At 35.5% G+C, this 26,477-nt stretch overlaps 1 protein-coding gene across 16 annotated transcripts in view; it reads right to left on the reverse strand.

The window, feature by feature from the left end:
- Positions 1 to 389: 389 nt before the first annotated feature.
- The window catches only part of mcf2la (mcf.2 cell line derived transforming sequence-like a), an 83,110-nt gene continuing 57,022 nt past the window's right edge, over positions 390 to 26,477 (reverse strand). For 7 of the 16 annotated variants that reach the window (XM_048196445.1, XM_048196448.1, XM_048196453.1 and 4 more), the window contains 29 exons: positions 23,151 to 23,270; positions 22,913 to 23,029; positions 20,565 to 20,714; positions 20,016 to 20,140; positions 19,350 to 19,464; positions 18,146 to 18,265; positions 16,553 to 16,744; positions 16,101 to 16,292; positions 15,800 to 15,959; positions 14,853 to 14,905; positions 14,223 to 14,302; positions 14,054 to 14,120; positions 13,797 to 13,912; positions 13,629 to 13,698; positions 13,450 to 13,542; positions 12,251 to 12,343; positions 12,042 to 12,167; positions 11,719 to 11,940; positions 11,307 to 11,399; positions 11,090 to 11,168; positions 10,191 to 10,238; positions 9,912 to 10,094; positions 9,476 to 9,568; positions 8,199 to 8,276; positions 7,856 to 7,930; positions 4,255 to 4,364; positions 4,054 to 4,166; positions 1,936 to 2,039; positions 390 to 1,839 (listed from right to left, as the gene is read on the reverse strand). In XM_048196445.1, coding sequence (XP_048052402.1) covers positions 1,760 to 1,839; positions 1,936 to 2,039; positions 4,054 to 4,166; positions 4,255 to 4,364; positions 7,856 to 7,930; positions 8,199 to 8,276; positions 9,476 to 9,568; positions 9,912 to 10,094; positions 10,191 to 10,238; positions 11,090 to 11,168; positions 11,307 to 11,399; positions 11,719 to 11,940; positions 12,042 to 12,167; positions 12,251 to 12,343; positions 13,450 to 13,542; positions 13,629 to 13,698; positions 13,797 to 13,912; positions 14,054 to 14,120; positions 14,223 to 14,302; positions 14,853 to 14,905; positions 15,800 to 15,959; positions 16,101 to 16,292; positions 16,553 to 16,744; positions 18,146 to 18,265; positions 19,350 to 19,464; positions 20,016 to 20,140; positions 20,565 to 20,714; positions 22,913 to 23,029; positions 23,151 to 23,270 — 3,267 coding nt within the window. In that variant the 3' untranslated portion in view covers positions 390 to 1,759. Of the gene's footprint in view, positions 1,840 to 1,935; positions 2,040 to 4,053; positions 4,167 to 4,254; positions 4,365 to 7,855; positions 7,931 to 8,198; positions 8,277 to 8,315; positions 9,243 to 9,475; positions 9,569 to 9,911; positions 10,095 to 10,190; positions 10,239 to 11,089; positions 11,169 to 11,306; positions 11,400 to 11,718; positions 11,941 to 12,041; positions 12,168 to 12,250; positions 12,344 to 13,449; positions 13,543 to 13,628; positions 13,699 to 13,796; positions 13,913 to 14,053; positions 14,121 to 14,222; positions 14,303 to 14,852; positions 14,906 to 15,799; positions 15,960 to 16,100; positions 16,293 to 16,552; positions 16,745 to 18,145; positions 18,266 to 19,349; positions 19,465 to 20,015; positions 20,141 to 20,564; positions 20,715 to 22,912; positions 23,030 to 23,150; positions 23,271 to 26,477 lie in introns of those variants that run through there. The other 9 variants (XM_048196442.1, XM_048196444.1, XM_048196443.1 and 6 more) reach the window with 9 other exon arrangements.

A 26,477-nucleotide genomic window follows, 5' to 3' on the forward strand; every position in this document is an offset into this window, starting at 1 on the left:
TAGAATCTGCCATCAAAATTATATTTAATTATTGCAGCTGCTGTGAGAAAAGGCTATAAATGATCCGCCCCACATGTGATACAGCCTACTGGCTGGGACTCCTTCTTTATGTAAACAGACGTGACGCAAAGCAGTCACCAGTACCATCCGGATTAGGAAACATTATTACAAGCTTACCGTGGTGAATCGTGCTAAAGTAAGGAGACACAACTGGCTGGTTATGTACTTGCTCAAAAATTGATTTTGAATAATTTTTAACAAAAAAAAAGTTACGGACAGCAGCTTTAAGATACCAAATTCATTAAAAAGGTAATTTTCAAAGCAGAAATGAGAGCAATGTGGGAAAAACACTAGATATTTCCTTGACACATCAGAGCAGCAGAAGAGGATACAATGTTTCAGTGAAGTTTATTTCAGCCTAAGCACTTTAAATTCATTCATCTCATACATCCTCTTAGATACATATTTACACATATACACAGATACGAGTCTAATACAGGAAAATATTTTAATGTCAAATAAGAATAAGATAAAACTAACATGAGATAAAACATGCAGCAATGTGCCACATAAAATTTAAACAGATACGAACAATGATTTTTGTATTGCTGAACACGATAAAACAAAAGACGGTGTACAGTTATGGGGACATGAACACTTAAGCACAGAAACGCTGTGGTGTTCAAACTGTCAAAAATCACGGTGTTTCATTCCTTGATTGAAATCAGTTTCTAGGATTATAGATGAACTTTGACAAGTTTTAAGAAACACTTGTTTGACAAAAGGTTCTGACCTTTAAAATCAAGTCTTACAAAAGTTGAGTGCTGGTTACAACACGCCACTTATCACTTTCCAGACTTTACATTTTGAACCAACCAAATTAAACAATCTGTGCTGACGTACAGGAAATTAGATTGCATAAAATGTGAACACAATTGGTATGTTGTTACTGGAAATTTTGTAATAATTATACATGAACGGTGCAGAACAGTAAAGTGACAAATACAACAAAATACAATTCATTGACACACAACAATAGTGGTCATAATATACAATATGTATAGATATATATATATATATACTGTTTTAATGAAAAACATGAGATAAAAGTTAATATCTGTACAAATCTTTTACAGGAAATAATTTAAACTATACAGCTGTTTTAGATTAATACATACAGTGAATAACAGGACTTTTCACCAGGCATAACCTCAAGAATCTTTATCATATAAAACAACATTTCATTGTCTTGCTGCTACAGCAAATCAGACAGGAGCTTTAGATGCCAACCAAGGCAGACATTCCAAAAAAGACACTGATATTCTCAACGCAAGATCAATAAAACCAGTGGAAGCTCATGTGGTCGTACATTAAAGTCCAATGAGAGTCCTTGTTATGTATTATTTAAAGACATTTTAAACCGCAGGCTACTCTGATGTTAATGCCGACTCGACCAAGAACCCTTTTTCTCTTTTAATCTTTGAGGAAATGCATGCAGATTCGAAACGAACAGCATCACACCATACTTTCAAAGTAAAGGAGAATTTGAATGGGAACAGCAGACATTTTCTCTCTCTTATGAAGGAGAGATGGTTGAGAAAGGGTGACGCTCTATATAAAATATCCTGAATAGCGCATATTGACCGCAGAGGTCGATTCCTTTCTTGGCTGAGGAGGTTAAATACAGTACAAAGGCTCGAGGAGCTTCAGTAGAAAGTGCACTGTGTAGGAGCTGCCACAAGGAGCTGGAGCAGCGGCTTCAGGCTTTGATGTCTGAGAAGCTTGTGTAGGTTTCGCTGCAGCTGGACGATGTGCTGAGGTTTCCAGACCCACTGCCTTCTGTGGGAAAAACACATGCATGTACTTACATTAGCTAAATTCATAAAATAATGAAGATTTATCGTGCGGTAGATGAAAAGCAGGAAGTTGTGTTACCTGAGCTGGAGAGAGATTGCGAAGATTTGGATTCTCTGATGAGAGTGAGCAGGTTTGCAGCAGGGACCCAGCCCTCCTTATTGCTCCGCAGGTTACGTACAAACCTGAAAAAACAAACAAAAAAACATCAATATCCAGTGTTGGACTGTTGAACTTGAGTTACGTAATCAGATTACTTTTTCAAGTAACTAGTAAAGTAACGCATTACGTTTCAATTTACAACAAAATATCTGAGTTAATTTTTCAAATAAGTAACGCAAGTTTCTTTTTCACATTTATTGACTGACAGCTCTCCTGTCCCCATGTTGAAAGAAATAAAGTGCAGAGGTGTTGTGTTCGCTGTGTGAACGTGATGGTTATTGTAGTTCTAGACTAAATGTGAACATGCATTTACTCATCTCACTTGCACGAAAACATTCAGTATTCCTCAAAATGAATAAAAACAGTGAAATGCAATCTCAGAATTTTATGCAAACCTGTAATAATTAACTATATTAAATTACACAAATATACTTTATATATTTAATCTCACTTTATTAACCAATGTCTTTGCTGCTGACCTTCAATGATCTAGTTCAACCATACTAATAAGCAAAAACTACTAGATTAGATTTAGAAATAAGAGAGTTGAATGTCCTTCTCCGGTATCATATTCTTCTTTATTCCAGAATGGCAGCACAGCTGAAAGGTTTGTTTGAGCAGCGCCCTCTACTGTACAGGCGTAAATATGCATTTCTTTCAGCCTCAGGCTTATTCATTTCACTTTTGGTGTGAAAGGGCCTTAACATTTGCCAGGTGAGAAAAAGTAATGCAAAAGTAATGTAACGCATTACTTTTCTTAAAAAGTAACACAATTAGTTACTTTTTTAGGGAGTAATGCAATATTAATATTGTAATGCATTACTTTTAAAAATAACTTTCCCTAACACCGTCAATATCACACCATACTGATATCATACCAGCCTCTGTTTATAGAAAATATTAGGCGATTCCAATTTGGTCATATTAGAAACATCAAAATGAGCCCAGATAATAATGTATGTGTGAAACTGACTTGTCATCCATAAAATCCAACAGTCAAAATGCTAAAATGGAACTAGATATTTTAAATATGTGGGCAAAAAGCAACATGAAAAAGCTCTGAGGTAAATTTTTCCATGTAATTATTTAATATTTTATATATTTTACAATATTCTACTAAGCCTATGAAATTAGGAGCAGGTTAAGATGTGCATTATTTACTGATTTACTTTTGTATTTTATGTTTTATGCATTTATAGCAGTGCTTAACCTCGGCAAACTTACAATTAATTTAAAAGTATTTAAATTAATATATTATCATCAATATAATAAAATAATTTAATTTAAGCATAATCTAAATCCAATGCTAAAAACACAAAATGTGAACTCATGTGAAATCATATTTTTATTTTCTCTCAATAATTATTGTTTTTATTGAAGAATACAGTTCTGGAATACAGAACATAGCATCTGGAATCACAACATGAATACTGGTTAATATATTAATATGCTTGAAAACAAGCATAATTACAGCAGAAACACCAGAAATATCAAGTGAATATTGTGTTCGACAACAGGGGCCTTTGATGCCATTTGACGAAGACCTAAACTAAATGAAAATTAGAAATTTTGCAATTAAATGAAATTACTTTAAGTTGAAGCACTAAAATTACTGATAATAAATATAAACAAACTAAAAGTGAAATAAATTAAACCCAAATAATACTTAAAAAAAAAAAAAAATTTAATTATATATATATATATATATATATATATATATATATATATATATATATATATATATATATATATATAAAAACTTAAAATAAAAACTGAAAACATAAAAAATAAAATAATACAAATAATATTAGTATATAAATAATACTAAAATAACACTGACATATGACAGTCATAATTGTTTAGTTTGAGAATTAATTTCAGAAAATTTATAACAGAAAAAAAGATCCATTGAATTAAATTGTTGATTTATTAAAATCCACAAAAGAACGATTAAATTTATGAGTCATAACAGTTTGGAATGTGGAACATGAGTAAATGATAACAGTATTTACATAATCCTGAATGTGTGAATCTTACCAGCGTCCATCGTCTCCCTCTTTCACCAGCTCCACCGTGTCTCCACTCTTAACCGTCAGCTCCTGTGGTCCGCTTTTATCATGGTCAGCGACTACCACATACTTGCCTGGAGACTACACACAAAAAACAATCACGAGTCCATCAGCGCTCAAACAAACATAGGACACAAGGAATTGTGCAGCAAAGAGCTCTTGGACTCACCAGCTTCTTCCCTCCCTCATCCTCAGGATCAGAGTTCATGGGGTCCTCTGCGCTCGAGTAACCGTCGTTCTCCTCAGACGCATCCATAGACAGTGATGCCTTGGTGAAGCCTTGTGGAAGAGAGGACAGGTGAAACGAATGTGACATTTGGATTATGTTAAGACAACGAAAGAGAGGGATAAATGGTGCTCCATTTAGATGGTGTGTGGAAGGTGAAGAAGAGACTGGCTCTGTTTCAAAACTCTTGCTGTCTATTCCTTAGGCTGCATCCCAACTGTCATGGAACCTCACTAGAACCTATTTAGAACCTTAAAGTTCCTGTCAGGCACTTCATATTTACAAACTTTTAGGGGCTCCCATCATAGAATCATTTTATGGATTTAATTTTACTTATGTTTTATGAACTAAACAGCTCGTAAACATACATTATCAGTATTAAAAAAATTGAAATATCCTATTAAACATCAAGTATTATGCAATCATTTAAAGGTCCCGTTTTTCGTGGTTTTTTGAAGCTTTGATTGTGTTTATAGTGTGCAATATAACGTGTTCATGTTTCGCGTGTAAAAAAACACAGTATTTTTCACATAATTTACTCTGTCATAAAAACGGGCTGACGACTTCCTTGTTCTATGAAGTCCCTCCTTCAGAAATACGTAACGAGTTCTGATTGTGCCAGCGGTTCCTGTGTTGTGATTCGACAGGAGCTTAGCGAACTTTGCCCGGAAAAGTCACGCCTCTTACCATAACGTGGAGATGCACGCGCTCAGTGTTATTGTAAACATGTCTTTAATTTTACCCTATCAATTTGAGCCGGAATCAGACCCGGTGATTGGACTGCGGGATGAAAATAACAGCGTTTCGACGACATGGCGACAAACACACTCTACAAACGCAACTCTTGTGTATTCCTGTGGGCGGAGGTTAGTCAAAAAACTGTTTTAGTGACGTCATTAAAGAAGGAAGTAGAGGGATGTAGTCCAAACTGGCCGTTCGATGTAGGCGACTTCTGTTAAATAAAATATCTCGCTTGGCATTGAACTTTGAGCTTTAAAATTTTACAGATTTTATTTATACTCTAACAACAACATTACACACTAACTAAAGTTTGAAACATGGGATCACGAAGAACGGGACCTTTAAGACATTTCTCCTTATATACTGTACCCTTTTGGCATAAAGCATTCTTTAAAATGGAGTCAATAACCATAGGGTTTTATATTGAATCCAATTAAAACTTTTTCTAAGACTGATTTGAAACACCCTACATAAACAGTAATGCACGACACTAAGGGCTTGTTCACACAGAAGGTTTTTTTGCCTTGAAAAACACAAGACCTAGGCAGTAGAATGGGGAAAAAATTAGGCATTTTTAAAAGTTGAACTGATGTTAACTTGAGTGCCACATTTTTAGAATGCAGTGTCATGCGCAAGAAGCTGCAAAAGAAGCAAGTGCAACAGTCAAACATGTCCATCTAGTGCATGTTTACATAGAAAAACAATGGAAAAGTAGCGCGTTGGAATGGAAAAAAAATGTGTTTTTGTCACACAGAACGCGTCTTTGCGTCTAAAAACGCGTCGCTTAGGAATGTTTTTTTTTTTAGCAGCCAGAATGTGAGGGTCTCGAGACGCGCTTTTGGGACGTGATGCAATAACTGCAATAAACAAATATAAATCAGTTGCCACGCCAACTTGTTATTGTAAACAGAAGCTCACAACGCTTGCCCCACCTTCAAGTTCTTCTGATTGGTCCACTTTTTTGGAACTGACATTGATGAGCGGTGCTGAGTGTAATAGTTGAAATTCTTTTAACTTGACAAAGCATCTTAAGAACGTGGCGCTCATGTGCGAATCGCTGCAAAAGATGCGAGATGAGAATGCAACAGTCATACACGTCCGTCTAGCATGTTTACATAAACAAAAACAATGGAAAAGTAGCACACTGGAATGGAAAAACATGTCTGTGTGAACGGCCTCACAGAGTTCTTCACATGAAACGCTTGGGAATTTCAATAGAGTTTGGCATTAGCATGTTGCTAGGCTAACAACACAATAGCATAAAAATACATCAAGCACACTAATTGTAAATTTGTTTATTCATATAGTTGTCATTTCTCTCAACCAAATTCACCATCTTGGATGGATGTTTTCACTGAGCTTGTTGTAACGCATTATGGAATTGCCAATTGTTGTTAAAGATAAGTTTCAGAACAGATTTTGCATATGATACCTATGTAGGCAGCACACTAGGTTTTGAAACGGAGCCAGAGCCTCTTTATCTCGTAATCCATTTTTAAAAGAGGAACAGCTCCAGGCACTGAGCTAACAGCTGTTTGTGTTTTATGTTCAGATTATGACTGTGAAGAAGGCATATGACATTCACAAATCATTCAAAACATGTTTATGGAGGGATACATAAACATTTTTAGATCTGATTCAGTGGATAATTATGGAGCCGGAAGAGTGTTTGGTAGAAATGGATCTGTGGTTTCAGAATCGTAAAAGTGAATCCAGAACTAGCACCGCAAACCAGCAGACAGGAACCCAAACCAGACACTCATGCAGTGTTAAACTCGAGCGTTTCCACACGAAGGGAAGTGCAAGTTGATTTTCTTGCAAAAAACTGACATCTTTTGGTTTATAAATGTACAATATTGAAGAATTATCGTAAATTGACAGTAAAAACACAGTATTTAAAGGAATAGTTCAACATGTCATCATTTACTCACCCTCATGTTTTTCCAAACCGGTTTGGCTTTTTGTTTTGTGGAATACAAAAAGATCTTTTCCATGCAATTACAACAAATGGAAACTGGAGTTTCAAACTTCAAAAGGTGGGCAAAAGTATAAAATATGTAAAATCTTCTGAAATCAAATACTGTAGTTATCAGTCTTTTTTGTGAATGAATCATTCTTATAAGTTGGATCTTTTCAATGAAGTGATTCATTTGGTTCACAAACCAGTCTGAATGATCAATTCATGAATAGGAATTAACTGATTCTTAAGTTCAATTCGCTGAATCAAAGATCTGATTGCAGTGATTCTCAAGTTAAAATCTCACTGGATGGAAAGATTGTCAGTGAATAACAACCACTTCTATGATACTTCTATGGTACTTATGCTTTGTTTTTGAAGCTTGAACCCTTTAGTCCTCATTAAATGTAAATGCATGGAAAACAGCTTGCTGTTTACATTACATTGTGAAACAATTCTCCTTTTGTGTTCCACAGAAGCAAGAAAGACATGTAAGTGTAAGTAAATAATGATGATGATTCAATTTCAGAGGATTAACTCTTTTAAAAGAGAGTAGATAAATAGGAAGAGATTATCAGATCATTTTTCTCTCTCCTGTTATACGATATGATCCGGGCTGGATTCACATTCTCCCACAGTAAAGAGCATTTTAGATTTACAATAGTAATTTATTGAGCAGTTATGACAGAGAGATGCCATTTAGCACTTTGATTTATCCTGCAAACCACCAATTACAGTGCAATATCATCATACCCTGTGGTTAGTGTTTGCCAGTCTGTTTGGAAGTTCGCTGTGAGAGAGCAATAAAGACGATAAAGTTCATTCCCACACCAGGCATCTAGTTACCTCTCCTTTTAGTCTGCAACAGACTAGAAGTGCTCATCCATCTCACTCGGGTAAGAGTGATGTGGGGACCTGCGTCTAAGGGAGAGGGAGCCGATAAGATTTCACAGACTCCATCGATTTACCAACCGCCACAGATCGCATTTGTTGGTGGGCTATACAGCACTAAAGTCAGTCTGTTTGGATTTTTTATTACTTTAGGCTGATGTATGGAAAATGGTGAAACCAAATATATGAAGGTGAAAACCACGTAATATGATAAAATAAATGTTTGGGAGCACAGAACACTGGTCATGGCTGATGTTTGAGGAGGGAATGCTGGGATTTTTTTTATGGGAGAGTGTACCTCTGAAGCCAAACGGTGTAGGATCACTCTTAATCTCATGTCTTTTAGTTTTGTGATCAGGACTAGGGGGGGAAGATCCTGGCAGCCATAGCAAGGAGCGAGAAAGGAGAAAGAAAAGGATAAGAGGACAAATAATCAGGAAAGAGGAAAGAGAAACTCTATAACAGGGTTAAAGGAAAGATGCTTAAATATTATAAAGAAAAACTTGGCTGTTCTACAGGGTGAAAGCCTCTGAAGTAATGTGCACTAATGTCTTACACTGTGCCCTAACCATGTGATGTGATAAAAAAAAAGAATGATTTCTGATAAAAGATGCTTTTTCCCAGTTTTGTGCTGGTTAGCCCAGTCACAATGAACCAACTGGTCCACAAAAATAAAATAAAATAAAATAAAATAAAGTTTTGGTGTGGACAAATTCTTGTTCCTGGAAACAAAGTTGTGTCACACCTGGTTTAGGCCCTGCCAGTGAAATTTAACTATTCCCAAAAATAATAATAATAAAAAAATAAAAATAAAATATAAGTTTTGGTGTGGTCCAAAATTGGGAAAATAAATCAATCAAATCAAATCAAATCAAATCAAATCAAATTCAGTTTTGGTGTGGACAAATTATTTTTCCTGGAAAAAAGTTGTCACACGTGGTTAAGGCCCTGCCAGTAAACCCAGGGAAATGTAACTGGTCAAAAATTAAAAATTGAAATTAAAAAATAATTAAAATTTAAACTAAAAAACAAAACAAAACAAAACAAAACAAAATAAAATAAAATAAAATAAAATAAAATAAAGTTTTGGTGTGGACAAATTCTCTTCCCTGGAAATAAGTTGTGTCACACCTGGTTAAGGCACAGTAAATATCATTTAAGTAATGATAGTTCTAAACTCTAATGTTGAAGTTAAAGCTCAAACTATGATGTTAAACTGCTGCTAATCTAGACTTTCTGCTCTACACTAGGTCTAGTGTATGCTGAGACTGCAGTGTACCTGGAGGGCAGAGAGTGACCATTGGTAGTGTGAAGCTTTTGCCACCAGAGGCTGCTATCAGCTCTGCAGTGAGGTTCAAGCCAAATCTTAGTACTTTTTACATATTTTCTGTTTATCCAATGTCACTAAACTATTTGTTTTAAAATATATCGTAGTTAAAATAGTATTATAACATTTTAACTAAGAAACTTCTGCTAAACATGCTATTATCATAATGTTTTTTAGAAATGTTTTATCAATATGCAGTCGAATGTATAGCCAGTGACCGTGTAAAGTAGTGAGCCCTCCTGCTGTACCTTTTTGACTCTTGAGGTTACTGAAGCCCTGCAGTGTAAAACGTTTTTTAGCCACTGCAGCTCTCTCAGTGTTGGGACTGGTGACAGTCTCGTCTATTCTCCACAGAGACAGAGAGAAAGAAAGAGGAAGGGGAAATAATGAAGGTCATTACAGGTTTAGACAGTAAACAAAAAAAAAAAAAAAAAAAGGGAAAAAGAAACACCAGGGGTCACAAAGACATTCATCACAGAAATTCACAGTCTAAGCAGCAAGAGGAAAGACAGCAGCATTCTGAATTGTGGGACAGATTTAGGGAAATGTTAATCTAGGGTTGTTTTCACTGATACACTGACTGACCGATTTCAAATATGTCCTGTGTAATATCAGAAAGACAACCTCTGAAAATGTGTACACACAGAGTGTATATGTTGTGCATGTTGAGAAGGGCTGACTGACCTTTGACCTTGTCATTATTTTTGAGTAAGGCAGCTGTACTGGGATCTACTGTTGCGGGTTCAGTTTTCTTCTCTTCTCCCTTCTTGAGGTTCTTTGGGTTGGTCTTGAAGGGGCTCAGGGTTAGACTGGTGCTGGTGGGAGTTATCGGAGAGATCTGATCTGAGCCCTTCTGCTGCCTCGCCTCTGCAATACAACATCACAACATCATTAGATATTAGATTACTACAAACAATGAAGCTGATAACGTGAAGTTTGTCATTTTTTTTCTATATACTCTACCATTCAAATTGTTGGGGTCGGTAAGATGTTCTCTTATGCTCACCAAAGCTGCATTTATTTGATCAAAAATACAGTAAAACAGTAAAATTGTGAAATGTTATTTCAATTTTAAATAACTTTTGTATTTGAATATATTTTAAAATGTAATTAATTCCTGTGATGTCAAAGCTGAATTTTCAGCATCATTACTCCAGTCTTCAGTGTCACATGATCCTTCAGAAATCATTCTAATATGATGATTTTCTGCTCAAAGAACATTTATTATTATTATCAATGTTGAAAACAGTAAAATGCTTAATATTTTTGAGGAAACTGCTTAATATTTTTCAGTATTTGTTGATGAATAGAAAGTTCAAAACAAAAGAACAGCATTTATTTGAAATAGAAATCTTCGTAACATTATAACATATTATTGTAACATTATGTCTTTACTGTTACTTTTGATCAATTTAAAGGGATAGTTCACCCAAAAATGAAAATTATCCCATGACTTACTCACTCTCAAGCCACCCTACATGTATATGACTATCTTCTTTCAGACAAACATGCAAACAATATGGATATTTTTCTCACAAAAACCCATCACCTCACTTCAGAAGGCCTTTATTAACCCTCTGGAGCTGTATGGATTATATTTATAATGGATGGATAAATTTTTTTGGCTTCAAAATCTGGCACTACCACTAATGTCTCTTCACTACCATTATAAAGCTTGGAAGAGCCAGGATATTTTTAAATGTATGTCCGATTATGTTTTTCTGAAAGAAGATAGTCATATACACCTAGGATGGCTTGAGGGTGAGTAAATCATGGGGTAATTGTCATTTTAAAGTGAACTAATCCTTTAATGTGTCCTTGCTAAATAATAAAAAGAAAAAGCAAGGGACCGTGTCTGTCACCTCTGCAGGCCTTTAGTTGCCCAGTTAAAACCTTCCGGATCTCGTTCACCCATGCCGTTTTGATTTCTGGTGTCGGCGCCTGAAAATAAACAATAAAACGCCCAGAAAGGTGAGTGTCAGGATCACAGATGAGATTATACATTCAAAGATATTTTAACAGACATAAGTTATTTTTTACAAGGACAATTGTATGGACAAAATGTATATACGTTTTTACCTGTACAATATACACCTCCTCTCGAGAATTACACCAGATCTCAAACTTTTTGTTGTCTCCTTTTGCATTTTCAGTAATGCCTACAGCACTCATCTATCAGAGGACAAGGTATAAACATAATCAGTCTCATACAGAAACCTGATATTCCCTGTCCTTTATTTACATGCAAATGTGTTCATCTTCATTAACCTTTATTTACACAAGACAAAACACAAATTAAACATTAAGAGCATTTCTTCTTTTTCTGGGTTAGATTACACAGAAAGTGATAACCCATAAATAAACCCTTTCATTTACCAGCCCACATCTTTAACCACTCCACCATCATCCGACTGATTTCCATGTCAGAGCAATAATAAATGAAAATTAACTACTTTAATACTCTTACACTACTTTGACATTCAGGACTTACGTTGAGTGAGTGTTTGAAGCTGTATGATGGGGCTTTCTCATAACCTTCTCCATTCTCCTCTCGTTTCTTACAGAAGAGCAGAGCTTTCTCATGCAGGAACAGGTGTCTCTGCATGGGCTTGAAGCGCGCCAGGTCTTTCACCTTCGCGTGACCCTTCTTATGCTCCGTCCACACGCTGAACGACCCTTGCATCATCAGGCGGCCTAGATCACCGAGGTTGCCCTGGAAACACGGGTCAGGGGTCAACGACGACTCCAAAGGTGACTTATATTATTAATAACCTTTTTCATTCAATCTGAACATTAAATAAAATGCATCCTTACCTCATATCCAGTGATGGCGATAAGGTGCATGGAGTCATTCACAGCTTTCAGGATACCTAGAATAGATGAGAGCGCCTCCTGCAGGTCATCCTCACCATCGCAGCCTTTACTGTACTTCAACAGTTCCTGATATAAACACACATGAATATCAGAGAGAGGAGCAAGTATATGAATTATATATATGTGCATGTACTCTGGGTCTAGTTTACCTTCAGTAAAAGCTGGTATTTGGTTATTCTCTGCACAGGCTTGAGCAGGTATGAGTCCAAACCAAGCTTATGCTCCAGTTTCTTCTGACACTCCTAAAAATAGCATACACAAATTTGAACATGGTTTATGATGATGATTATTATTATAAAAATAGTACCGTCAAATAATTAATCACATCCAAAATAAAAGCTTGTGTTTACATAATATATTTGTGTACTGTGTATATTTATTATGTATATATAAATACACACGCATGCATCTATATATATATATATATATATATATATATATATATATATATATATATATATATAACATTTATATACAATATAAATTATATATTTTTTTATTATATATATATATATATATATATATATATATATATATATATATATATATATATATATATAACATTTATATACAATATAAATTATATATATTTTTTATTTTCCACTATATATATATATATCTTAAATATATACATGTATGTGTATTTATATATACATAAATATACACAGTACACAAATATATTATGTAAACACTTTTTGTAAACAAAAAAATAAGCACTAAAATATTACGCACTAAAATATTAATATTAAAGAATTATAGTACAGTAATATTTATGAAATAATAATAATTATTATTAAGTTTAAACATTTGGTGGCAGTAAATATTTATTGGAAATAAATTAATATGTTTATTCAGCAAGGATGCATTAAATTGATAAAAAAGTGACAGTAAAGACAATTTCCATTGTTACAAAAAAATTATATTGCAAAAAATAAAAAAAATGTATCAGAGTTTCCACAAAAATATTAAGCAGCATAACTGTTTTCAACATTTATAATAAGAAATGTTTTTTTGAGCAGCAAATCAGCATATTAGAATGATTTCTGAAGGATCATGTGACACTAAAGACTGGAGTAATGATGCTGAAAATTCAGATTTGACATCATAACAAATTACATTTTAATATGTATTCAAATAGAAAACAGTTATTTTAAATTGTAATAATATTTCACAATATTACTGTTTTTACTATATTTTTGATCAACTGAGAGAAAAAAATAAAAAATCTTACTGACTCCAAACCTTTGAACAGAAGTGTATATCAAGTCCTATATGACCCTTTGGATTATAGAAAGAAATATGTGGCACAAAAAAACTGTGTCTGTAGTTTCTTGTAATGTAAGATGACCTGGAAGAAAGCGCAGTCAGAGCACTGTCTCCACAGGGACTCGGAGCGAGGCTTGTTCTGACAGTACTTCTCATATATCTGCAGATCCGTCATCTAAGAAACATGAAAAAGACATTTGAATAATCTATTTAATCATGTAATAAATCAGAACAGCACTAGATTGGTAACATCAGACTCACTCTCTCTAAGAAACACCGGCCCACAAGCTCAGGATAGTCTGTGTACGTCTCCAGTTCACGAAGAAAAGTCCTAAAATATATTGAGAGGGAATACAGAATAAGAGGCACTTTAGCTTTATAACACCACACAAGCGGAAGCTCAAACTGAGACAGAGAGGGTTCACTCACTTCTTGTGGAACTGGTATATCTCAGGCATGTTGCCAAAGAGGATGTCCTTCTTGTGAAGCAGCGTGTTGGGGATGAGATGTGACATGGCAGGATTGTCCATTTCTGCTGCATAACCCTAAACACAAATTCACTGGTTAATTCAAAAGAAAGTTATTAAAGTCACCATGAAATTAAAATTGACAATTCTTATTTTTTCATGGAATATTGCAGTGTTTATTATAAATGATTTATTCTAGTAGTGAGAAGCGTAACTCACCTCCAGCACACACAGCAGCTCCTCCACATACGCTCTCTCCGTCTCCAACAGCTCGTTCATCACATGCCTGTAGCGGATGGACATTCAACAGATAATCAGTCAGACAGAAAATGACACAATTATAGCTTACTTTCCTTTTAAGTTGATTTGCAAAACAACGCTGACTGACCGTCTAAGCACTGCAAAGTTCTCCTCTTCATCAGAGACAGACGGGTGTCTGCTGCCGTCGTTCTGTAAGTGCATCTCTCCCTGCAAATTTACACAACCATGCATCAATTTCTAAGTATATAACACACATACAATGTCTTGAAAGTGTGTTCAAACCAATACTTTCATTTTATTAAAATTACAAATAATAATAAAGTTTTATGGAATATTTTTAGCTTAACGTTCAAACTCAACATTGGAATCACAATGTTCAATCTCACATTTTTGTCAAAATTGAGTTATTCACATATTCTTATTCTGTATTTACATTTGTTTTTTTTGTTTTTTAAGTTGTGTAAAGTTTAAAACAAAGAGGGACTATCCACAAAGGCATGTGGAATGCAAAAACTTTGAAGCTCAAAAACTCAAAACTGCTCAGAATGCAGATAGAACCTTATAATTCCAAGGTGGCGATTTGTTCTTTTTTAAAGGATGTGAATATAAAAATCATCTGTAAAAACTGAGAATAAACAATAATGGTATATAATAATAGTAGTCATTGTTGCTTCATTGATCAATATCAAAGCAGTATTATAAAAACTGCTTACAAATTAAATTAAATAAAGCACTTTTCTAGAGGTGAGATACCTACTTTTCTGCAGTTTCCATTGATGATATCACCCTCTATAGACTTCTCCCTATGAGCTGGGGTAAAAACACACATGCATAAAATATAATATATATTCTGGTTTTTGTTGATGTTTGTTTTTTTGTTTTTTTTCCCCTGCAGTTTTCTATTATGAACACTAGATGGCAGAAGAGTAAAGTGACAGGGTCTGCCAACTCCTTTGAGCATGAGTGACCATAAGTAGCTAATGGCCAGTGTGTTTATATATATATATATATATATATATATATATATATATATATATATATATATATATATATATATATATATATATATATATATATATATATATATATATGTGTGTGTGTGTGTGTGTGTGTGTTTGTGTGTATATATGGTTTATGAGGGCACAAATGTGTATAATGAAGGGCATTACAACATAAGCATGGTTTATAAGGACACTTCCTGTGTCCTCTTAAACAAAATGGTTACTAAACTTCTTTTGAAATTCAAAAAAATGGCAAAACATTTTGGTGATGGGTAGGTGTAGGGTTAGAGGATCAAATATATAGTTTGTACAGTATAACAACCATTACGCCTAAACCACATATTCAAGAGTATGTAAGTACAGAGTGTGTATGTGTGAGTGTGTGGAGGGGGTTATGGGTAACATTTTAATAACCTGAAGAACCTTTTTCCACTAAAAAGAACCTTTTGTGGAATGGGAAGGTTCCGTGGATGTTAAAAGTTCTTCATGGAACCAAAATTGCCAATAAAGAGCCTTTATTTTTAAAAGTTTATGGAGATAAATGTTAGGATCCTTTTTTTTTGGTAGAGCACACTGTGAATGTACATTAGCTGCGTGTGTTGTTTTCTTTGGGCATCTGATGGACTCGTACATATGGACACGTAAACCTAACCTAGAAATCCAACCCACCACACACAAAAAAAGTCATGTTTAAGGGTTTAACCTGGAGACGAGATGGGTGTTTTGATGATGGCCTCAGGACGTGGGGCGACGGGCTGCACGGGTCGTGTCTGTTTGGCAGCTAACTTCTTAAGACTGACCCTCCTCTTCTCGAACATTTCCTGCATGGACAGCTGCTTCTGAAACACTCTGTCCACCTGATCCTGTTTGAGCAAGAAAATATTCATTCAGCTCTAACAAACTAGACACAAGACATCAATAACAAATACCAATAACTATGTATAAATAAAAATCTATATGACTCAGTTCTGTCTTTTAATGGTTTTGTGTTTTTTGTCTTTTACCCTGAAGTCTTGAGTGAGCACTGACTCATAGTCCCTCCAAATTGAACTTAAATCTGTCAGCTTGTGCTGATTGGCTGTATCCAGGTAACGCTCGATCTCCTGCAGCGCTGACTCCGCCCCATCCTGTGATTGACACTTATCCACAGGCTGAGACGCCAGCAGGTAGATCCCATCATCACACCATTTAGTGGCCTGAGAGTGACGGAGGAAGAAAAAAGTTAAAGAAGTTTTTGTGGCTTTTGTAATCTAGCTCTATTTCTAAAAGTTGACAAAGACTGTGACTAAACTAAAGGCTATTAGCTATTTAAAATAGGTGATCCATTTGATTTGTCCTGTTCCAACTTCCAGTTTCAAATGGAAATATGTTGGCACAAAAAAAAGTTCTCTCGTTGACCATTTTATAGGGGTCTTCTTGAACAGCTTTGATGAAGGAATCAACAGGGTGGGCCTACCTTCTCTAGACACTGGTGTAGCTCCATGGCTTTGAGAAGGTGAGCTTTCTTGGCCTTCAGGACAGCGCTGGTCTCCTCACACACAGCCCGCAGCTCAGAGCATTTGGGCAGGATGGAGTCCACAGCATAATGAGACGCTTCAATCAGCTGATCTGCATCACACGCTAGAGACAGAGCCCGGTCCAACACCTCCTACGGATGGAGAGAAATAGTTTATTATTATTTTTTTTATAATAATACACTTCATTGAAAAGTTTTTTTTTTTTGTTGAAAGAAATTAATACTTTTATTTGGCAAGAACACATTAATTTGGTCAAATATAACAGTAAATAGTACATTTCTAATGACAGTATAGCTATAATGTTACAAAAGATTATAATGACTTAAATTTCAAACAAATCTTTCTATTCAATTAAGAACCCTGAAAAAAAAAAAAAAAAACCTATCATGGTCTCCAAAAAATATTAGGCATAAACAGTAAATAGTTTTCAACATTGATAATAATAAGAATGTGTCTTGAGCATCAAATCAGCATATTATAATGATTTCTGAAGGATCATGTGACACTGAATACTGGAGTGATGATGCTGAAAATTCAGCTTTGCATCACAAGAATAAATTACGTAAAAATATATTCAAAAAGAAATTTTCAATTTTAAATTCTATTCATTTTTTTTTTTTTTTTTTTAAGATTTATTTTTTGGTGTTTTGTCTTTATTATGATAGGACAGTGATTAGACAGGAAGCGAAGTAGGAGAGAGGGGGCGGGATCGGGAAAGGACCACAAGCCGGGACTCGAACTCGGGTTGCCCGAAGCGCATTGGCGCTACATGTCAGCGCGCTGCCCATGAGGCCATCGATGCCGACTTCTATTCATATTTTACAATATTACTGTTTACTGTATTTGTGATTAAACAAAATGTGGCCTTTGAGTATAAAAGACATCTTTCTAAAACATTAAAAAAATCTTACTGACCCAAACTTTTGAACAGCATGTGAATATTTTTATTTTGATAAAGTGACCATGGCAGCAATGAAAAACAAAACAGTATTTTAAATGTTATTATAAACTTTAAAATTCTGCTATTGTTGAAGGTGACTGAATTTTATTAGTTAATCTTTGGGTGTAAAAAAAAAACAAAAAAACAAAAAACAAAAACAACTTGGAAAATTTTTCTTCAAGTTTGCCACTTTCTGGCCACCCAGAACTCCCACAATCCCCCTGTGTTAGCAGAATAATTCCAGCGTAGCGATGGATGATTTATCACATTGAGTAGAACACCCCCCCCCCCCTTTTCTCTCTGCAGGATGAGGACATGTGGGTGATTTCTGAAAGGGCACTTTCATTAAGGAAGGTGAGATTTACATGCTTTATAAGAACATATGCCGAATCTACACACACTAGAACATTATAAGGACAAATGAATTTTGCTGGGACTGGATAGAAATGGAGGGAAGAATTTATTGGGTCTGTAAAAGGTTTTTTGCAGCACTTTGTCATTTCATTTTGTATCTGAATAGTATTATTATAACGTCATCAAAAAAGAAAAAAAAAGGGAAAATAAAATAATTTGACAGCAGGTTAATACTTACACAAGCTCTCTCTTCATGATTGGTCAGTTCTTTCAGGATATGTTCAGCATGGGCGGGGCTTATTCCTACATCTGAGAAGCCTGATAGTCTGTCATACACCAGATCTAAATGAGCTCTAACCTATAACAAAGAGGAACACAGCCGTTACAACTAATGCTCATACAGGCTCTCTTATTCTACACGTGTCCTCATAAACTATATATACACAAGAACACACACACACACACACACACGCACACGCACACGCACACGCACACACACACACACACACACACACACACACACACACGTGTTGGGTTTCCATGTTTTATGATGACCTCCCATAGACATGATATTTTTTTTATACAGCACAAACTGTATATTCTATCTCCTAACCCTAAACCTAACCCATCACAGAAAACTTTCTTCTTTTTTACATTTTCAAAAAACAATCACCTAGTATGATTTATGAGCTGTTTTCCTCATGGGGACCAAAAAACGTCCCCACAAGGACATCAGCTGATATTGGATATTTAATTGTGCATGCTCATTTACTCTTTGTTTTTATATTAAGATACTTTTGCCGTCATCGAACACTGAATGTTCATTTTTAATAACATTGTTAAATGTAATTTTTCTTTAGCAAATATTGATATCAAATTGTCATACTGCACATTATAATGTTCAGAAGCTTAAACTCACTTTTGGTATTTAAATCAACTGATTTTGGCTATTAGTGTTTTATTTTTCCTAGTCAAAATAATATGTAATAATAATCATTTATAGTATAGAATAGTGTAGAATTTTAATTTCATTAATTTATCCATTACCAGCAATAACATTAAAATAATTAGCAGTTTATGCAGTGTTGTCATTATTAACTATAACTAAAACTATTATAAATTACAAATTTTAAATTATTAAAATTTAAAAACAAACACTTTTTTTTAAATCAAAATAAAGTGGGAAATAAAATAAAGTTTAAATATTAGATGAAAAACTTAAAAATCTGAAATGTTGCCTTGAAAAAAGTTGAAGTTGAAGTGCTAAAACTGAAAAATTAATTAAAGCTAAATAGAAAAATTAATAAAAATTACAAAATAACACAAAATTACTTAAAAGCTGTAATAGTATTTACTATAATAGTAAATAAACAATGGACTATGCATTCCTACAGAAAACATGTTTAAGAGATATTACAGAGAAACCAGTCTGTGCAGCTCACCTCCCTGAAGTCCTGCTCAAAATGCCGCAGTTGCAGACATTGCTCTAGCTTGGTCTGATGTTTATCCCAAAAATCATCAAATGCCGTTTCCGTCTCATCTAACTGACCAAGCAACCTATAGAAAGAGAGAGAAGAATACTCTGTCACCACTTTCTTCTGTAGAACACAAAAAGAGATGTTTTGAAGAATGTCCAAGCTGCTTGTCATAGTGCTGAAATCTCATGCTGTATGTTTGACTGCATCCATAAATAAAAACCTCAAACAAATATAGCCACATCAAGATAACAAAGGCTGACAGCAGATGCCTGTGGATAACACACACACACACACACACACACACACACACACACACACACACACACACACACACACACACACACACACACACAGATCCCAGAATGCTGCTTCACCAAAAGGTCATGTGAGTATAGCTGGACTTCAGTACGTTCCTGTAAGTTAATGCTTTTTTTGCATGCGTGGTTGTAGATTTGCTGTATAATCTCCACCAGGTGGCTTGTCTTGTTGTGTATACAAAAGCACATCTGACCAACAGCTTAATAAGGACAAAAACTGACCAAGGACACGCAACAGCCTGCTGCTGTATTGTAACCGTCTGGTCTCCCCTTTTTGCATTCCAGCACGGTAGATGGTATCAAACTCACACACCTCTGAACAGTAGCCAGGTTCTCCAGTTCATCCTGGTTCATGGTGTAATCTGGATCTTTCACCAGCGGCTCATTGATGCTCTCCAGCAAACGTCCTCCCTGACAGAGAGCGATCCTCAAGTCCTCCTGCACACACACACACACATATATGAAATAAACATGTGCTGAATGATGCACATGAATTATTTATGTAAACTTAAGGTTTGTTTATAGCTTATGGCCATGCGAATAATACACGTTAAATTATTTATGGTCTTACTGGACCCCTGGTCAAGGACTATGCTCAGTACTGAAACATAGTATATGATCTAATCTTTATTGTACACCAATCTGGAATATTTGACTCTGGTCCATTCTGAAGTCATTTATTTTTTTGTATAATGACTGGCAAAATTCTATCAATCTCCTTTCATTTTGCTTTCTCTTTCTTTTTACATAATAAATAATAAAAATAATGTCAATTTATTTACATATATGCTAAGAAGCTGGTCATTTTAAATAAACCCAGATGTTTAGTACGCTGACATGAAGTTTTACTTTGTTTTCTGACCTTCATCTTGTCTTTTTTCTCTGTGTGGATGGTTAGAAGGTTGGACGTGGCCTCAACATCATTGGGCAGTTCTGTCTCTGCCAGCTCCGTCCCGAAAGATTGGAGAGTCTGTGCTGTTTTCTTCACCATCAGAGCAAAACCTTCAATGGCCTACAGGCACAACACAAACCAATGCTGGATCATGCTACATCAGTGCAATACAACACCAGTCACATAACAGAAAGATACCCAAACACAATTCACACTAATGGCTGAGTGTGCAACAAAGAAAAAACATCCACATGCACTACAAACAAGTGCACAGTACTTAAACACAGCAGCCACAGATCAATAGGAATGTGCTGAAAATCAATTACTGATTACTTAAAAGCAAGTCCACAAATGGAATGAGAAGAAAGGCAATTCATTTGCCCGAGGTGAAGACCAACATCCTCCTGGAGGACTCGTTTTTTTAAATACCTCATTATAATGATGAAGAACCATGACTTAAGGTATGTTTGGCATACTATAACATTCTATCATTCTACTAATAAATATGCAAAGCAGGGGTACGGACGTCACGGTTTGGTGCATGCAATCAGACAACAAATACAGTCACGGGCGATCCACGCTCCACGCTGCTTTTCAGTTTTCAAATACCTTTTGTTTTTTATAAGCCTATGCAAGAGTGCATTCTGTATACTGCTTAGTGCTTGAAGGGTTAGTTCACCCAAAAATGAAAATTCTGTCATTAATTACTCACCCTCATGTCATTCCACACCCGTAAGACCTTCATTCATCTTCAGAAAACAAATTAAGATATTGTTGATGAAATCTGAGAGATATATGCCTCTACTGACCTTGAAAGTGTTGATTATATTGCTGTCTATGGATATATGAGTCATATACCTCTCAGATTTAATCAAAAATACTTTCATTTGTGTACCGAAGATGAACGAAGGTCTTACGGGTGTGGAACGACATGAGGGTGAGTAATTAATGACAGAATTTTCATTTTTTGGGTGAACTAACACTATAATACACTAAAAGAGGCTGTACTGTACTACGTGCACTACTATCTGTTCAAAATAAATGAGCATAGCATAACCTAGCATTGTGGATTTGTTCCTTTGTTCAGTAACACTTTAATTTAGGGTTCAATTTTCACTGTTAACTAGATAATTATTAGCATGCATATTACTAGGATATAGGCTGTTTATTAGTACTTACAGTATAAAGCACATATTACTGCCTTATTCTGCATGAACATATTCTTACATCCCTTAATCTAACCAGTGCCTAAACTTAACAACTACCTTGCTAACTATTAATCAGTAGTAATTAGGTGTTCACTGAGGCAAAAGTCTTAGTAGTGAGAATTGGACCCTAAACTAAAGTGTGACAATTTTTCCTATTGTATCGAAATCGTACCGAACCGTGATCGCAAAACTGAGGTACGTACCAAACCGTGACTTTGTGTATCGTTACACCCCTAATGCATAGTATGACGATAGCATGAAAATTTCCACCTTCACAACATTTTCAAAATGTACAGAATTCACTGATAGCACACTGCATAGAACTATATCCCATAATGCAACTTGTCCTTCAATTTCATGAGTGATAAATACACTGGGACAACAACAACAATGATTTTTAATATCCATTAAAAATTTAATTTGTAAATCAATGATATATTACCATATTTACACAACCATTCAAAGTTTGGGGTCAGTAGTTAGAAGAAAATGAATACTTTTATTCAGCACAAAAGCACTGAACTGATTAAAAGTGACAGTAAATCATGGCTTCCACAAAGATTTCAGCACTGATAATAATCAGAATGTTTCTTGAGCAGCAAATCAGCATATTAAAATGATTTCTGAAGGATCATGTGACTGAAGACTGGAGTAATGATGCTGAAAATTCAGCTTTGATATCACAGGAATAAATGACATTTTAAAATATAACACATATATACAGTCTTGGCGAGCATAAGAGACTTCTTTGAAAAACATTAAAAATCTTACCATCCCCAAACTTTAGAATGGTAGTGTATTTCCAAAATGATCAAAAGACATCTGACATACCCATACAACATAGGAGGTCATGTGACAAATAGCATACTACAGTTTTTTTTTTTGTAGCATACTGTCTACTATAGCACATAGTATACCATACACAGCATATACTGCACAGTACACTGTAGCATTTCCTGTTTTTTGGAGGCTCATGTTGTTTTCTCATTAAATTATTTGGTTTTCGTCATTCATTCATTGTATGGCTTATACATCTAACCAATCCTGTCCCTACTCTTCATTTCCTTATTCCACCCATCAGTCCTGTAGTGAAAATGGATCTGTACTCACGGTGCGGTGTGAAATCCATTTCTCGTGGCAGTACTCCTGCGTGCCGCCCAGTTCCTGTGTGAGCTGTGTGCGGTCGATGTAACTGTGGAGCTCAGTCACAGAGCTGAGCATGATCACCTACACACACAGTTCATAATGAAGGGCACTTCTCTCATGTCAGCATATAATCCATTTCATTACGCTCTTCATTAACCACGTCACACAAATTCAGTGTGTCTGAGGCTGTGTGTGTACTTACCGGCACCTTCATTTTAAACTCATCCTTGTTAAACTTAAATAAGATGTCTGAGATTGTTCGCTGGAAGAGTGTTGTGGGTCTCAGTACCAGCACCAGCTGCAGGTTGCCTGGGAAAGAGCCCTACAAAAAAACAAACACATAGAAAACTAAGAAAAACATCTAAAACAGGCAATATTAATACCAAAGCTTATGTTAGTGAGCCATTACATTTGACTAGTACAGCCTCCCTCCCACTGTCTGCATTGACACACACACACACACCCTCTATATTCTGTTGCCATGACGACTCAGGTTCTTGAGAGACTAGAAAGGCTAACAATGGTCTCACATATGCTTCCCTCCCTGAGCGCGCTCTCTCGCTCCCTCTCTTCCTCAGTGGATGTATGAACACACCACACATACCCCTCGTGGAGTTCTTATGTTTACAGTCTCTTCATTAAAATGCCTCCCTACTGGGCACCACGTCAAATCAAAAATGTGTCAGCAGATCAATACAGAGCTGTGATGTTTGTGTGGACTGTGGCGTGGTTTGTCTCCTGACGGCAGAAGACCCAGCAGCCCCCATGTCTCAGTGTAACTGACAGCGTGTTGGTCAGTAAGCAGTGAAGCAGAAAGAAGAGGCTTTACAATGTGACACTGAGAACTGATTTAAAAAAACGGTTGGTCCTGTATTATTATGAATGTATCTGATCATATATATATATATATATATATATATATATATATATATATATATATATATATATATATATATATATATATATATATATATATATATTTTTTTTTTTTTTTTTTTTTTTTTTTCACACAATTTAATTTTTCAAGTTTATTCAGTCATTATAAATAATTTCCTTGATAAGAATGGAATAAAATATAAATTTAGTTAATTCAGTCAATTAACTAATTATATAAACACACATTTTTTAAACTAATTAATTATATGACGTGCCTATTAATTAATCACAACTTAATTGCATATCAAATTTGGCTGAGAAATTAGCCCCAAAAGATCATATGAAGTCATTATTGTGTTAAATGTGAAAAGCATTTAATAGACATTACAAAAAGTAGCTTTAGAGGCCGTTCACATATCGGGTCTAAAAAAACGCGTGGAAAGTGCGGACCCGCTGCTTTCTCCTCCTTCCACAAGTGCTTGCGCTCCTGTAGCGTCTGTCGTTGTTATGCAATCATGAACTGCGCTCTCCATGATGATGAGGAAGTATCAGCAAAGGATTAATTGATTTCAAGCCCTTGCATTAGCTTTACTACTAGATATATTTATGGAGATGAGAAATAAAAACCCGCCCTGTACAGCTATGATCAGCTGTTCGGCTGAGCTTTCGATGTTGTTACGGAAAGGCCAAAGCTGATCGGTTGGTTCTTGTCACATGACCTGTGGTGCACTTGTGGCATTCTGAAAAGTTGAGATGTTTTTATCTCGCCGTGACATAGGCTATTATGAGTGCGCTTGCTGCGCACCTACATTTGAAATAACGAATTTGCACGCGCAAAAGACGCGATATGTGAACGGCCCCTTAGAAAGAAATATTTTATTTGATTCAACATAGAATTTACACAAACTTTTAGGCTACAATGGCCATGATTTTTTTTGTTCTTTTCTTTTTTTTTTTTTTTTTTTTTTCCCAGAAGCTGCATTTACAGACCAAAAGAGTTTGGTTACTAACATTGTTCAAAATATTTTCTTTTATGTTCCGCAGAAGAAAGTAAGTCATACAGGTTTTTTGATTCGAATGAATAAATGACTCAAATGACTGACTCATTCAGGAATGTAGTAAATGGCTCTCTTTATGAATGGGCCATTGAATCATTGGTTCACCTGATTGATTCGCTCAAAAAGCAGATTCATTTAGAAATGAAAGACCGCTGTGTGTTGCTTGGAGATGCAACATCGGCTCTGGCTTTATAGGTAATATTTTAGTTGGCAAAACTGTGCAAAACAGACAATATTGTGTCTAAAATATAACACAATATTAACTTCTTATTTATTGAACTGTTGTATAAAATCAATCACATTTGCACTCGTGCTATTCGTTACTCGTGTGATATTGCTATATCATATGATATAAATATGAGACAAAAACAGGGGCATTTTTTGCTCAAACTCATGTTTGTAGCACAAATAGTGCTGGTTTAAACCAATGTGATATAGTAACATTAAAATTCAAGTCAAATTTCATTAGCATGTTCCTACTGCATCGTCACTGCATTCAAATGCACCAAACTGCCCAGTCACTCTGACCACAGATTTAAAGGGGGTGGCGAGATGCACAATCGGGATTTGTTATAAACACTTGAGCCGTCCCAAGAATCACAGTCACGTCCGTACAGCTCTGCGGGAATCTGCCAAACATGAGATAATCCTACAGCGGGCTGATCTCACAGTCTGCCACGCTAAAATGCCTCCAGCTCTGGGTTTCGAGGAAAATTTGTTTACCCTGCCCCCCTTTTTTCTTGGAGAGTGCTGTTGTTTGTTTGTGTTCTCGTTTAACAATTAGGAAAGAGTGAGATTCAAGGGCTAACGAGAATAATTAGAGTGGCAATTGGATGTTTGTTTGCAGAGTGGACCTCAACACAGTGAGATATGCTGATTAGTTAACCTCACACCTGAAATTCGGCACATAACTCATCATGGATATCAAAGCAGAAAGCAGCTATCTAACGACCGCCAAAACACCCTAGCAACACGCTAACAACTGAAAAAATATAATTTATAAACATAGTTCTATTGTACTCTTTATATACAATGTCCAAAGCAATTGTCAAATCCAACTGAGCAAAAGATTTCCCATTCATAATGCCCATAAAGACTCACTCAGTTCCATTAAAAACCTCATGTTTGATTGCTGACAAAGGTGTCTCCTCAAATTGAACCCCGCCTTCATATTACCATGACAATATCCTGTTCCTCTAAGGCAGATTGGCCATGCTTGTCCCCAACAAGCTGGCAATAACCGAAGAGTCACAGGGGTCGGCTGTGAGCACAACAGGAAGTCGGAGAAACACGCCCCATTATTGAGTCCTCCATTAAAGCTCATTCAAGCAGATGTGACCAACACAGCTCCTCTTTTAGGAAGCTTTAGTAAACCGCTGTGTGTCTGTGATTGTATTACACGACTGCCTTGGGCCTCTCATAAAAGACTGCAATTATAAGATAACACACCATCGGTCTCGTTTCGTTCAGAAAATGAAGTGAATGTAGTTACATACACACACCCATTGTTTTTCCAAATACGATGCAGTCATTAAAAACAACATTTACGCAGGAATCTGAGTCTTCCTCATTAATATAATGGTGTTTCACCATGT

The sequence above is a fragment of the Megalobrama amblycephala genome, linkage group LG7 (genome assembly GCF_018812025.1).
Source record: "Megalobrama amblycephala isolate DHTTF-2021 linkage group LG7, ASM1881202v1, whole genome shotgun sequence".
NCBI classification, from domain to species: domain Eukaryota; kingdom Metazoa; phylum Chordata; class Actinopteri; order Cypriniformes; family Xenocyprididae; genus Megalobrama; species Megalobrama amblycephala.